Source organism: Lagopus leucura, unplaced genomic scaffold, assembly GCF_019238085.1.
Source record: "Lagopus leucura isolate 7727_CA_CO unplaced genomic scaffold, USGS_WTPT01 Super-Scaffold_100035, whole genome shotgun sequence".
Taxonomy (NCBI): domain Eukaryota; kingdom Metazoa; phylum Chordata; class Aves; order Galliformes; family Phasianidae; genus Lagopus; species Lagopus leucura.
In genome coordinates, this window is record NW_024962284.1 from 4064377 (window position 1) to 4077556 (window position 13180).

Here is a 13180-nt window from a genome sequence, read left to right on the forward strand (position 1 = left end):
TTCAACAAAGGATAACTTTTTACTATAAGAGCATAAGTAGTGGGAATCAAATAGACTACAATATAAGAAATAGTGTGGTACGCTTCCTTGATCGATCATAAAACAAAACTGATTGCATGGGTAAATGCAAAATTAATTCAATAATAATGTTTCCTTCAGCCTTCTTATATTTTGGTGTTCCATTTTCAGTACCAAATCTGATTGAGTTTAGACTGCAAATTATGAAAAACTATTTACTCAAGCTCAAAAACAGAGACTGGTAAAAAAAGATGCTTTTTTTGCTTGAGTGTTTCCTTAGTTTCGGTGTGTTCAGTGGTTATATTTTTTGTGGTTATAATTCAAAACTCTCAAATTTGTGCCAATTGTTTTGAAGTTTTATGTAGTGCATATGTTTGAGAATGGAATGCAAAGTTTAATATATGGCTATGTTTATTGCACATATAAATATTTATATTTATAAACACATATGTTTATCTTAATGTTTTTGAAAGAAAAAGCTAACAAGGGGACTGTGTATTCTTTTGAACATCCCCACAGATGTACTTCTGTACTTTCAAGGTGGTCTTTTTGGAGGCTCACATGCAAGAACAGAGGCTAAAGAACACTTCCTCCAAACTAGTAGTCAACGAAAGCTTACTTTGGAATAGCCCAGGAGAGTACTACTTAGAAAGAGGATGCTTTTCCTATCTAGATTAGGCAGGACAGCCTTCTTAAAATGAAATGCATTCCCCAGAATTCCACCTCCAGTCAAGTCCTACATCTCCCCTTGAGCTCTGTCACCAACTCAGTTTTTACCTTGTATGTCTGGTATCATTGTACTTTTAAGTACAATAAGGGAGCCGCAGTGGAAAGAGAAAAATGCAACATCACTTGATAAGGAATTTGCGAGGTGCATATGGGGGAGTATAATGGCTCATTGAAAAAAAAAGAAAAGAAAAAGAAAGAAAGCAAGGTCAAAAGACTTGGCAGAAAGCAAAAACAAAAAAACCCTATCCCAAATGTTTTCCACAACAACAAAAAAGTGAAAGTATACTTGAAATACAGCAGTTTGCTTATGTGTATACAGCTGTTTGAAAATGCCTGCAAAAATTCAGTCTCCATCACCCTGGTTAATCTGACTTGACCTGAAGAATAGAAGATGCACACTTATTCTTTTCCCATTGAGAAGATGGCTGCAGAAATTAGCAAAATATATTCTTGTTATTTCCAGGTTTCTTTTTAATAAAAAAAAAAAAAAACAAGCAAGTACACACACCAAAAAAAAAAAAAGCTTAAGCTCAAATATTTTAATTATATTAATTGTACTCCGGTTTTCAGTGTTACAGAACTACTTTGAATTTGACACATTTTACATGGGTGTGAAAAGGTATGCTGGAAAATAAGTCACTTCTGTTTGAAAGGATTGAAATCCTGTTACGAGGTCCCCACACTGAGAACTCTCAGGAGTGTAAAGCTTCGTCTTTTGTCAGATGTTTGGACCAATTCAATAAAAAGGTTTTCCAGAACCAGGCTTAAATTTCATGTTTCCTGTCTGCCAATCCTTGGCTGCTTATTAGGATATTTTCTTTCACCTTTCTACTGAAACGATAAGCTTATTTTTAAACAGAGATCTTTCCTGGCCTATGAAATGTATCGTAGGTGCAAACATAGTAGTTTTAAAATAAGCAAAATTTCAGGCTTCAGTGTTGAGAAATTACCAAAAAGCCTCGTAGAATAGTTAATTAGTAGAATCCATATTCTCAGTTGTGCACTGCGAGCAATAGTTCACTATCCCTGAAGTTGTTTACGAATAATGTTTGCTGTTGTTTGGTATGAAACCTGTTCAGGCCAGGGCGTTATACACTGCAGCAGAGTTTGGAGAAGTTTGGATAAGGGTACTTTCATTTTATTTAGTGTCTTCACATTGGTTCTCTTGGTCCAACATTCCCCTTTTTGCTGCATTTTTGTTTTAAAAAGGAATCATGAGCTGATTCAGAAAATGATGAAATAAATAAGAAAACATTATCTAATATTCTCATGCATTCCTGGTTTTCAGTGTTGTGAAAGGGAGCCACAGTGGGAGGAAGTAATAGCAAAGAGTTACTATAGAATGGCATGGCTGTAGGGTGAACTTCTGTGTGTGTGAAGCAAAGAATGTATTCATTCGGTTTAAAACAAAACAAAACTCTCAGAGTACTTTCAGTTAACTGCTTTTTTTTAATTGCATAAAGCAGTGGAATTCTACCTCCCTTTTTCTCTTCACACAATTCTCATTTTTTGAGGCTGGTACTTCTGAATGTCAAAGAAAAAATTCCGTGCAGCTAACGACCTTACCTGCAGATGGAAATAAATTGTGGTGCAAGGGCCTCTGAAAGAAAAAAATTCTATATCCAGTCATTTGTGTTCTTTAACAATAGACCTTGTCTTCACAAGTGTTTACAATCAAAACAGAATCCTCCTCCCTTTTGGGAGTAGGGCCCTTTAAACTGACATTTATATAATGCATTATTGAAAAGAAAATATTTACCCTTCCTTACTTACCATCTGGTGTCCTTTAAATACTAAAAATTAACATAATGAAAAAGCCTCAAATTCATGTGAGTTTAAACTCTTTAAATATCATTGCAATTAGAGATCAACAGTGAATTGCAGTTTTTTATTTCCCATGTTTCTTTAGCCAGACCTGTGACAATATTACATTGTGAGATAGCTGCATAAAACCGTGTGCACAACGTATTTATTGCTGCAGAAATAGACAATGTTTCAAATTCTTAAGTACTATTAATTATACAGTTATCAAAACCCATAAGGATCAAAGGATTTTATATAAGTGGGATTTCACATACAGCTTGGATTATGTTGCTAAATAATAGCACAGTAGTACTTCTTTAGCAATGTAAAATAGCTTAGAGAGGAGTATGATGCCTATGGTTGGTGTAATGCATTGGTAATTAAGAGGGTGTGAGGTTAAGCTTCATTAACTGCTGTGGGATTGTATCTTGGATTTTATTATCCCCTAGAGAACATAAGAAGTGAGAGAGGTCAAACTGTTAGAATCTGATTTTTCTTAGTGCATCTGCCAACACAAGGCAAGCAAAGTAATGTGGCAGAGAACACAGAAGGACCTAGATTGCTAGCAGATGCAAGTTGTACATCATTTCATTACGCAGATGAAAGATTTATTAACGAAATAAATTACTTCTTGTTTGCAATAAAACCGTCATCAGCTTGCTTTGTGGGGAAAAATATTGTAGTTGCATTGTCATTTGTCTGAGCACCTCAGATAAACCGTTTGTTGCCTTGTCTTAAAAGGAAGGAATTAATTTGGGAAAAAAAACTTCCAAAACTTCTTTTTCTCTCCCTTTTTCTTCTTTTTTTTTTTTTGCTTTTCCATTCTACTGCATCTCACTCTAGACATGGATGGATGCCCCAACCACACCATGCTTAATAACTTTAGCACTTGTCTCCCTTCTGTATTTTCATGCTGCATAGCAGATGTATTTTATTTGACCCCAAGTAATGTTGTATATACATTTTTAATATATTTTAACTAATGCACTGCTACATGCTTTGTTTTTTGGTTTTTGTTTTGTTTTGTTTTTATATATACCTTATGCAAGACTTCTCTTTTTTTAGCCTGGGAGAATGTAACAGTTCTCAGGACTTGACACAGTCATGCCACAAAATTGTCAGTCCCAAAGCTTTTCAAAGCTATATGATGTGGGAGCCGAGATACTTTTAAGCAGAAATAGGTTCAATGGAGATAATATAGGCTGACAAATTAACTCTCATCTTCCTTGTCTTTTGTTTTTATAATGAGCGCTTTCAGTTCCAGATTCTAGAAGTAACTTTTAGATGTTTTAGTCTTTTATTCCAAAATTCTGATTTTCATTTTAAGAATACAGGTTGATTTAATCCTAAACAGGCAAACTGTTCTGAATCGTTTTTGGATTCAGAAATTATCAAAATGGGGTTATCCTTGTGATAACCTCGGCAGAATTTTCAGTGCTTTTTATTTATGGTAGAGATGTCTAGTTCTCAAACAAATGATGATTTAATAAGACTGCTGGAAACTAATGTTTGTGTTTGTAATTAGTAAGTGATCAGGGAGAAAGAGAGAGAAGATGTGCTAAAGCCCCGATTTGCTATCACAGAATCACAGAATGGCCAGGGTTGGAAGGGACCTCTGCCCCCTGCCACACGCAGGGCCACCAACCTCCACATTTCACAGCAGCCCAGGCTGCCCAGGGCCCCATCCAACCTGGCCTTGAACACCTCCAGGGATGGACGGGGCATCACAGCCTCTCTGGGCAAATCTAGGCAATCTTCCATACTCAGATATTTTGAGGAAAAGCCCAGGCTCAGTTGTCTTCAAATGTCACTCTTTGAAACCATGTCCTCCACTGCTCTCCATGCGTGTCCAACTGTACTGCCTTCAGTTCTATTTCTGTACAACTGAGACAGAAGTATCTGGGGGCTGGTTTGGCTGTTGATCTGCTCCACCCTTTCTGTAACTCTTCATATTTTTCCTTCTTTTGAAAAAAAATGAAAATAAAAAACCTGAGAAATGCTGAATGCTTTGTGCTTCTTCGACCATAAGGAAACTTTTCATAGCACTGAAGAGTTGAGCTGTACGTGCCCAGCCACACAGCCTTTATCTTTGTCAACACACCTGAGTTTTTCTTGCTCATGTATGCTGTCACTTGCATACAGTTTTGCAAAGAGTTACTTCCCTGAAACAAAGAACAGCATATAATTTGAATGGTGCCTGAATAAGGGAAGGCCTTTTATTCCATTTCTAGTTATAATAAAGATGAGAAGAGGACTAAGTGTTTGGATTATTTTAATATCAGTGTTTTCAGTACTGTCCATAGAGGGTTTATTTGTGTTCTTTGCTAATTCTCCTCATCCCAGGCCTATTAACTGATTTTAAACCTTCTCCCTCTCCAAATGTGGCTCTACAAGAATCTACTTGCAGTTTTGTTTTGTTTTTTTAATTATGTACTGGGAAACATGAATCTGTACATCCCAAGGAATAACCACATTAGCAGCCATTTATGCATTCTATTTAGTCTTCTACCAGGCTAATGAATGTATGGCTTCCCATCAGCATAGACATGCATCCAAACAGTGCTTTGCCTCTCTTTCATGCATGTTAGCGTAAATAGTGGGGAAAAAGTTTTAATAGAAGCTGGGGTGATAGTGATGATATTAAAAAGCAAATCTGGAGGGCAACAATTTTTACTAGTTCTGCTCGTGGACCTTTACCTAAAACATACATTACCAATATACTTAGATAATATGTGGGAAATATGAAACATGTTTCCTGTTCACACTTAAGTACAACGTATTTAACCAAGTTAGTGCATGCAGTAGAGCTGAAGCGATTGGTCTTCAAAATACCAAAGGCAGACTGCTTCTTCCAGGTTGCAGCTAGAATATTTAAGAAGCTTACTAAGAGGCAATAAAGTTCATAACCACCTCATGCAAGAATGATCCAGGATATTCTTCTTTAAAGTGTTGGGACAAAAAAATGATATGGCTGTCAGACCAAGTAACACCAGTGATGTTTTGAGTCCCAGTGTATTACATGAACTTGTTTCCTGCTTAGAGACAAAAGAACATGGTACATCCAGGATACGTTGTTCAACTAGGCAGAGTAGTTATTGGGTGAAAGGTTTTGGAAAAACAGCTGGGGAAAATAAGTATTCCTTTGGTGTGAGGGTTCTTCATGTGCTCTTGGTCCCTTCTGTAGGGCAGCAAGGGAGAAGACAGCGCCAGATGGAGCTGAGCTGACCCCATGCGCTAACTGCCTCACAGCTGATCCTGGGGTTCAGTTTGTAACATCTCTCATTCAGCATCATGCCATGCAAGAGGGAACGGTTCTGTGTTTGAGTGCAAGGCAGGAACTTTTTTGGTGTCACATAGGCATTGGAGGAGCTTGCAGATTCCCAGTAATGCTTGGGGAAACTCAGCTCTTACTCTCTTGACCTCTGCTTTGTTCTAGCAGAAGATACTCGGTGTGAAAACTACGAAGGCACTGTCTGTGATAAGAGCAAACATATACAACTGAGTGTCCCTGTCTCAAACTTCTCTTCGTCAAATTTTTTGTCAAAAAAACAGCAATGCAGCTGATGATTCTGGAGGAGGAAATTATTCAATGCCCTTAGGAAAAGATTGGGAATGTTTTTCTCTTTAAGTTGCAGTAAGGTGAGTGGCAAACCATGGCGTTTCCTGGCTTTCAGCTTTGCAGATGGCACAATAGCTGTCCAGTCATAATACAGCAGGGTGAGGTGGTGGCTGATGGCATCAGCAGTGAGAGCTGAAACAATGGGAATTTCAGGGAGTGGGATGAAGTGCTTAGACAGGATTAGATGATATCTTCCAAAACGTGTCTGACATCTCTTTCCAGAGAAACACAGGTTAGCCACTGTGATAAAAAGTTGCAAAGAGTAATGGGAGACAGCTGATGTTGGTGAATGGAAGGAAAATATACCTGCAAATTCTGCTTAGGGCTATATGTATACCATATAATGTAGCACAAAGCTGTCCAAATAAATATAATGCAAACTTACAGTTCAGGGAACAGATTTGAAATAACCTGAATTTTGCACTTCAGTTTTAGTTGGACATTTAACATTTTCCCTTGGAACTTATTTTAATATTTAGCTCATTTTTTTCCTTCATAGACACAATTCTGCTGATAGCAAGAGTTAAACAACATCTTTGGAAATACAGGCTAGTTAATCAACAAGTTGTTTTTTGTTTTGTTTTGTTTTTTAACATATGGTTATGATTCATTCTTTAGAAAGAAATTCTTTCAGTTGAGGAGGCAGATAATGTAAATTGTTACATTGTTTCCTTAATTAAAAATATGGAAATTTACTTTTGAACAGGGAAATCTGAGCCTCCCCAAATGCTTTTGCAATTCATTTGCTAAAGCAAAGTAAATAAATTAAAATTATTCACTGCTGAAATATGTAGATACAGTTCTTTCCTATAACTTTACTGAAGCAATTACGTAGAAGTTTTCTTAGTTTTCAATACCTTTAATCTCAGAGGGTGCACTGACCAACCACTGAGAGAGAGGGAAACAACTGTTCCAAAATTAGAAGCCTTTGTTCTCAATTTGGTCATTAATTGTAGGTATTATGATAATTAACATTGAAGAAACAAAATAATGCATGTTGTTTGTAAGGTTACTTATTGGGCTACATCTCTCCTGTGTTATTTAATTCCAAATTAGTACAATGCAAAACCTGACATGGATTCAGTTAATCTTTCTTATTTAATCTGTCTTATTTCTCTGTGTTGATACCATCTTTGCCCATGCAGACAGTTGTATAGGTTTTTTTTACTAACTGTGCCTATGTTCTGTGTTTCGTGTACAACCCATATTTCAATCAAGATTATTCTTTTAACAGTTTTCCAGTGTGTTTCTTTTATGTCCGCATCTCAGTGCTCTAGCAAGACTTTACTTAAACAAAACTAAGATTAAGCACAGTTTTGATCTGTTCAAGGCAGATAAAGAGTTGCTTTGCCCTCTGTCTTCCACAGATGAGTGATAAAGATGGGTCGGAAAATTGCTGTATTTCACACATCTCATAGACGTAGAAGCACACTGCATAAGTGCAGTGTTTGTCATCCCCCTGCTTTTTCAGCAGTACAAAACAGTCTGCACTATCAGAAAGTCTGTGATAAATTCTATTCCAAGTCTGTGTCCACTTATCTGCAGTGCTTGTTTTTTCAAGCAAGAAATGTTTGTATTTGAAACTTAAGAATTAAATACCTGTTCCTTCCTTTTGCTCCTTTGTTTGTGTTCATAAGGTATTTGTCATTAGTAGATACGTGTGATGGTAGCAGAAGAGAGGATTCAAACCATTCTGTTACAGTCATCTTCAGCCTGTGCCTATAGGCTATTGTGATCTGTTGAATGCTTTTAAATGTTTTAGAAAAGCTGGCAAGGAAATGTGAACTTATTATCAAATAGATTTCAATGCAAATTCGCGATACAAGGAGCTTACCTCTTCTCCAGAATGGTTTAGGAGAGCAGCTTTTGAAGAAGAATGGGCAAGCAGGAATTATGGATGCTGCTCGAGATGTACTGTTTGTGTATAGTAGCACGTGCAATATTGTATTTCCATTCCGCATTCTCTTATAAATGTGCAATCTTTGTGTGTGTGTGTGTAACAATCTCACAGATTAATTGCGCTTAATATTATCTGAGCTTTCAGAACAATTATTTTAAAAATATTTTAAAGTCTTTTTTATGGACTTTGGAACTGTCCACTACATGAAGAGAACCATATTATGGCCAACGTACATTCTTTAGATAAAAATCTGAACTGCTGCGATGTTTAGGCAGGTATCATAGCATGGCCTGGGTTGCAAAGGAGCACAGTGCTCATCCAGTTCCAACCCCTGCTGTGTGCAGGTCGCCAACCAGCAGCCCAGGCTGCCCAGAGCCACATCCAGCCTGGCCTTGAATGCCTGCAGGGATGGGGCATCCACAGCCTCCTTGGGCAACCTGCTCCAGTGCCTCACCACCCTCTGGGGAAAAACTTCCTCCTCATATCCAACCTAAACCTCTCCTGTCTCAATGTAAAACCATTAGTTTAAAACCAGGTAGTAGACATTCCTTCACTTTTCACCTGTAGGAACTTCCAGCCCCTTTGCTTGATGATAACTTCAAAACTGAACGAGTAGAAGCAACAGCTGCCAAGTCTGAAGATTGTCAGGACTCTATGCAAATAGCCTGGCGCTACCAAAATGCACCAAAAGTGGAGGTAAGTCTTTGGTATTTCACAACTGTTCCTCTTGCACAGCAAGTGCTTTCCAGCACAGGACAGTGCTACATGATTACCTCCTGAAAGTAAAGTAAATCATCCTAGAACGATATATGTATTGATTCCTAGAAATACAGAGAGAAAAGGAATTTGAGCATTTACAGGAAATGTAAAATTTAATATAGACAGTAAAAATGTAGAAGACAAATGAATTGCTTTGGGATTTTTCAATGAGCATTATTAAAAAAAGCTGGAATGATTTGGTCACTAAGAAACTTCTCCTAGATGTAGCAGTACACAAATGGCTAATGAAGGTTTGATGGACAGTGCTTACTAGATCTCTTTAATGCAAGCACTGTGTTGAAGCAAGCTGTTGACTTGCTTAGCCATGTGCATAACAACTAAAGTAAGCACTTGAAATTATATCAACTTCACTGTCACTAGAAACTAATCGCTGTGCAGGGAGAATACAAGAAACAAGCACAGTGGTCAGTCATTCAGAGTTTACAGCTGTTAGTGTTGTGTGAATGATGTATTTCCTGTGGCTGGTGACTTTCTTATTTAATTTAATGGCACAATCAACTTTTAATAAAATTACAGCATTTTTGACTATCTGGAACAGAAAACTTGTTTTGCCTATATGTTTTAGCCCACATGTTTCATAAATTCTAGTTTTAGTCATAACTGCCTAGTAAGTTCAGTCATATTCTTAAAAACATAATTGGAATGTGACAAAATGATCTTATAAGGCTTGGCATGTTTGGTTTTCTGTGAAATTGCACAGACATGGCTATATAGTTGTGTCAGAAAAGACTTATATATGGTGACATGCCAAATCAAACAGCCTCCAGGGTAATCATATAATCTCATCAATTTTATTATTGTGAAGCTTGCTGTGCCTCTTTGAACCATCCCCAAAATAAACCGTCTGATTTGAAATCTAACAGAACTCCTAGTACATTGATATGGAAAGAATTGCACGTGGTCAACAAGTAGTGTTCTGATGTTCTAACAAAACAGAAAAACAGATAATTTGGCTAGGTGTGTACTCACCCTTTGTTATTACTCAATCCAGTACTAGAGTATTTTCCAATACAATACCTACAGTATTTGTCCACAATTATTAAAATTTGCTTATGCAAAATAGAGTGATCAATCTTTGGCAGGGTGTTCCCCTTGTTACTGCTGACGCTTTTTTAAATTGGAATATGATCATTCTGAATAATTGATGTGCAAAATTTTAATGCATAGATTTCTTTTTGAAAAAAGAAAAAAGTCTGGTTCTTAACCTTTCTGTGTTAAAGATACTTCAGAATATTCTAGTCGAGTGGCAGGAATACTTCATGGAGGAGAATTTTTCATGTTGCCTTACAGTACCCTGGATGGTTTACAGTACTCGGTAATATCGTTTATTTATTACATTACACATATTATTACAGCTAAAGCTGTTAATTAATTCTTTAAAATTTTGTTTTAGCAGAAAAAAAAACAACAAACAACAGTGAATAAAATTTGAAGGCATATTTTCCAAATGGATCGAGCTAAGAAATTAGTACATTTTTAAAAGCTACTATCAAAAATTTTCAAGCATGAAAGTAGTCGTACTTCTAACTGGAACTCTGAACATGTTAGCAGAAAACTTTTCTGTCCAGGATCTGGCTGTACATGTAGTAAGAATGCTGAGTAGAAGTTGTCTTGGTGGTAGTCTTGATTTAGTTTTATTCTAATTTAGTTTTTATTTGCAAGTAATTAAGAGATAATTGTTAATAGTTTAGACATTAACTTTTCTTTTGCTACACCTCTTACGAGCCAGCTAGGTGGCTGGCCTTCGTGATATTAATGCCTGATAATTACATCAGACCTCTTCATAATTGCCAGAACTGCTTTTTACATGTTTTGGTACCCTGGACATCAGAAACAGATAGATGGTTTATCAGAAGTCTGTCAGAGTAACAGATCTTGTTTTGCTTGATGTGCCATTGCCACTTTGTTAGCTTTCATCTGTTCCAGAGGTTAATTTAAACTTCTGAGTATATGGATAGCCTGTTTTGCAATGCAAGACTGTGTTTTTTCTTTTTCTTTTTTTTTTTTTCTGAATGAACTGCTTATGTTCTTGGGGCAATATATAAACTGTCACAGCATGAAATCAATTTTCTGCCTTGATTCATCCTAAATCTGAGATTTCTAGCACATTAGTATTGCAATTAGAAACATTAACAGCAGACGGTAGCATAAAAGCACACTCTGCTCACTGACAATTTAGTGTATTTCTCCTTGTGCAAAACAGGAGCCCAGAAAAGAACAGGCCTGAGCCTACAATCCACTAATAAATTTATCACGTCAAACTTAAGAGGAATGGAAAGTTTCTGCTTCACGCTCTCCATGGTCATTCTGCTAAGGCAGATTATTCATGCTTACTTGATTCAGGTAGGCTTTTTGCAAGCTTCCCCACTAAGCCTGGGAATGCAGTACATTGAGGCCTATTCATAGGCTTCTGGCATAGCCCGAGCTTTTATTGCATGGTGTTTTATTATAGCCAAATCCTAGTCTCCACCCAGTTTGTAGGCACTGTGCTTATTCTTTTGAATCAAGAGAGGTTATCACCTACCTTAATCCATGCAGCAGGGTGGATTAAGGACACCAATGTGCCTCAGGATTCTCAAAGAGGATCCTGGAAACTTCTTGTTTCTTCTTTTTTGCTGTCTTTACTAAACTCTATTGGGCCTCAGTAAGGATTTGCATCTGAAATGGGCAACCTGGAGCTTTTCTCAATGAAGACATCAGATCAAAGTTCAGTTAGTCAAGGCCTTTCTAAAACATTAAGGGGGCTTGGAAGTACACAATAAAAAGATGAGCTCTGGCAGAGATTGCAGTAAAAACACTCTGATCTGTAATCCGGATAAAGAATAGATTATAGGCCAAAGAACAGCCCCTGTTTAAATTGTTTTCAGGATCCTCATTTTAAATAAAGGTACTTTTACATAAAAAATTTTGAGAGTTCAGTTTGCTGGACCTCTATGTTGTGCTATGTTTCCTTCTTTAAAATTCAGTTGCTGATACATAAATGAAAGCTGGTTTACAGAACCTGTTCTTTTAGTAAAAATGGTATAACTTTTATAACTATGTGTTGGCCATTTTGTTTCTTTTTTAATGCTAAATTAATGATCTGTGATAAAATCATGAAAAGTTGGGGTTTAGTTTGGTTATTCTGTTTTTGTAGGAAAGATACTGCAATATTCTTATTAGTTATATTCTCTGATAACTGACCAGGCCTAACAGCCAGTAATTAAATTATTTCAAAATATTTACTCTAAACCAAATTACACTAATTGTAACAGTTTAATATTCATAGATCACTCCAAAAGTAATGCCTCCTATTTATGTCCACGAAAACTCCAATCATTACAAAGCACACAACACTATTTGATAGATGAAATTCTCAACTACAAAACATTCTTTTTCACCACCATTAGCCATATTCACCAGTAATGGACAAGAGTCTGCATGCCACATTCACTACAGCAGTGGGAGCAGCCCACTGTAGGCACTTCTGAAATGCACCACCCACCTCTGCCCTGTGCTCACATCCACTCTTTGGTCTCCATAAATGTTCAGCAAGAATCAGTGGGTGTCAATGGGCACAATTTTTTCCACGTGCTGGCATCCAGTGGCACACTTCTGCTTCATCCACACTTCCATGACAGAAGCCATTTTCTCAGGGGCCCCTTTAGTGCCATACCACCATCTGCCTCTGATGTCATGGGCCAACATCATAAAATAGGAGGCATTACTTTCAGAGGAGCCCTCCTCTATGTGGAAAAATGAAGTATACAATAAAATTGTGGAAATACATAGCATGCTTGCTTTCAGAAAGCTAGCTATAAATACATGGCTATTTCTGGCATGACTATAGTCTTTTCTGGTATAGTGCTTATTTTATTAACAGCACCAAATTTAATGAAAGTCAAATGCTTCATGTAATATTTGGAGCTGAAACTAAATCATTTGCTGCCCAATGTGCAGCAAAAAAATGTTGCAATATCAGTGTAATAATTCAGCATAAAACATACCTTTTGTCATTCCTGTTTTTAGCAAGAATAGCAAATGTTGAAATTGGAGCAGAAGTTGTTCTAAAAAGCTTTCCTCACATACAAACACAAGCCTCCTCAGTTTTCAGATAGCTGATAAGATGTATATATTGGTCTCTTTAAAAAAAAAGTAAAATCCTTTTAGTAGAATGTTGAAAGTTGATACAAAACCTGCTGCAAAATGTTCAAAATCGTTGGAGCAGTTCTGGTCACTCCTCAATATTCCATTGTTTGAGATACAAACGAAAAAGCATTTCATTTTGTGTAAGAATCAGAGCTGCTTTCTTTCTTTCTTTCTTTCTTTCTTTCTTTCTTTCTTTCTTTCTT

At 36.8% G+C, this 13180-nt stretch overlaps 1 protein-coding gene across 1 annotated transcript in view; it reads left to right on the top strand.

Moving 5' to 3' along the window:
- ELP4 (elongator acetyltransferase complex subunit 4) overlaps window positions 1-13180 on the top strand; it is a 122204-nt gene that overhangs the window by 14574 nt on the left and 94450 nt on the right. The window contains exon 4 of the mRNA XM_042882637.1: window positions 8637-8765. Within this exon, the coding sequence (XP_042738571.1) occupies window positions 8637-8765 (129 nt within the window). The remainder of the gene's footprint in view (window positions 1-8636; window positions 8766-13180) is intronic.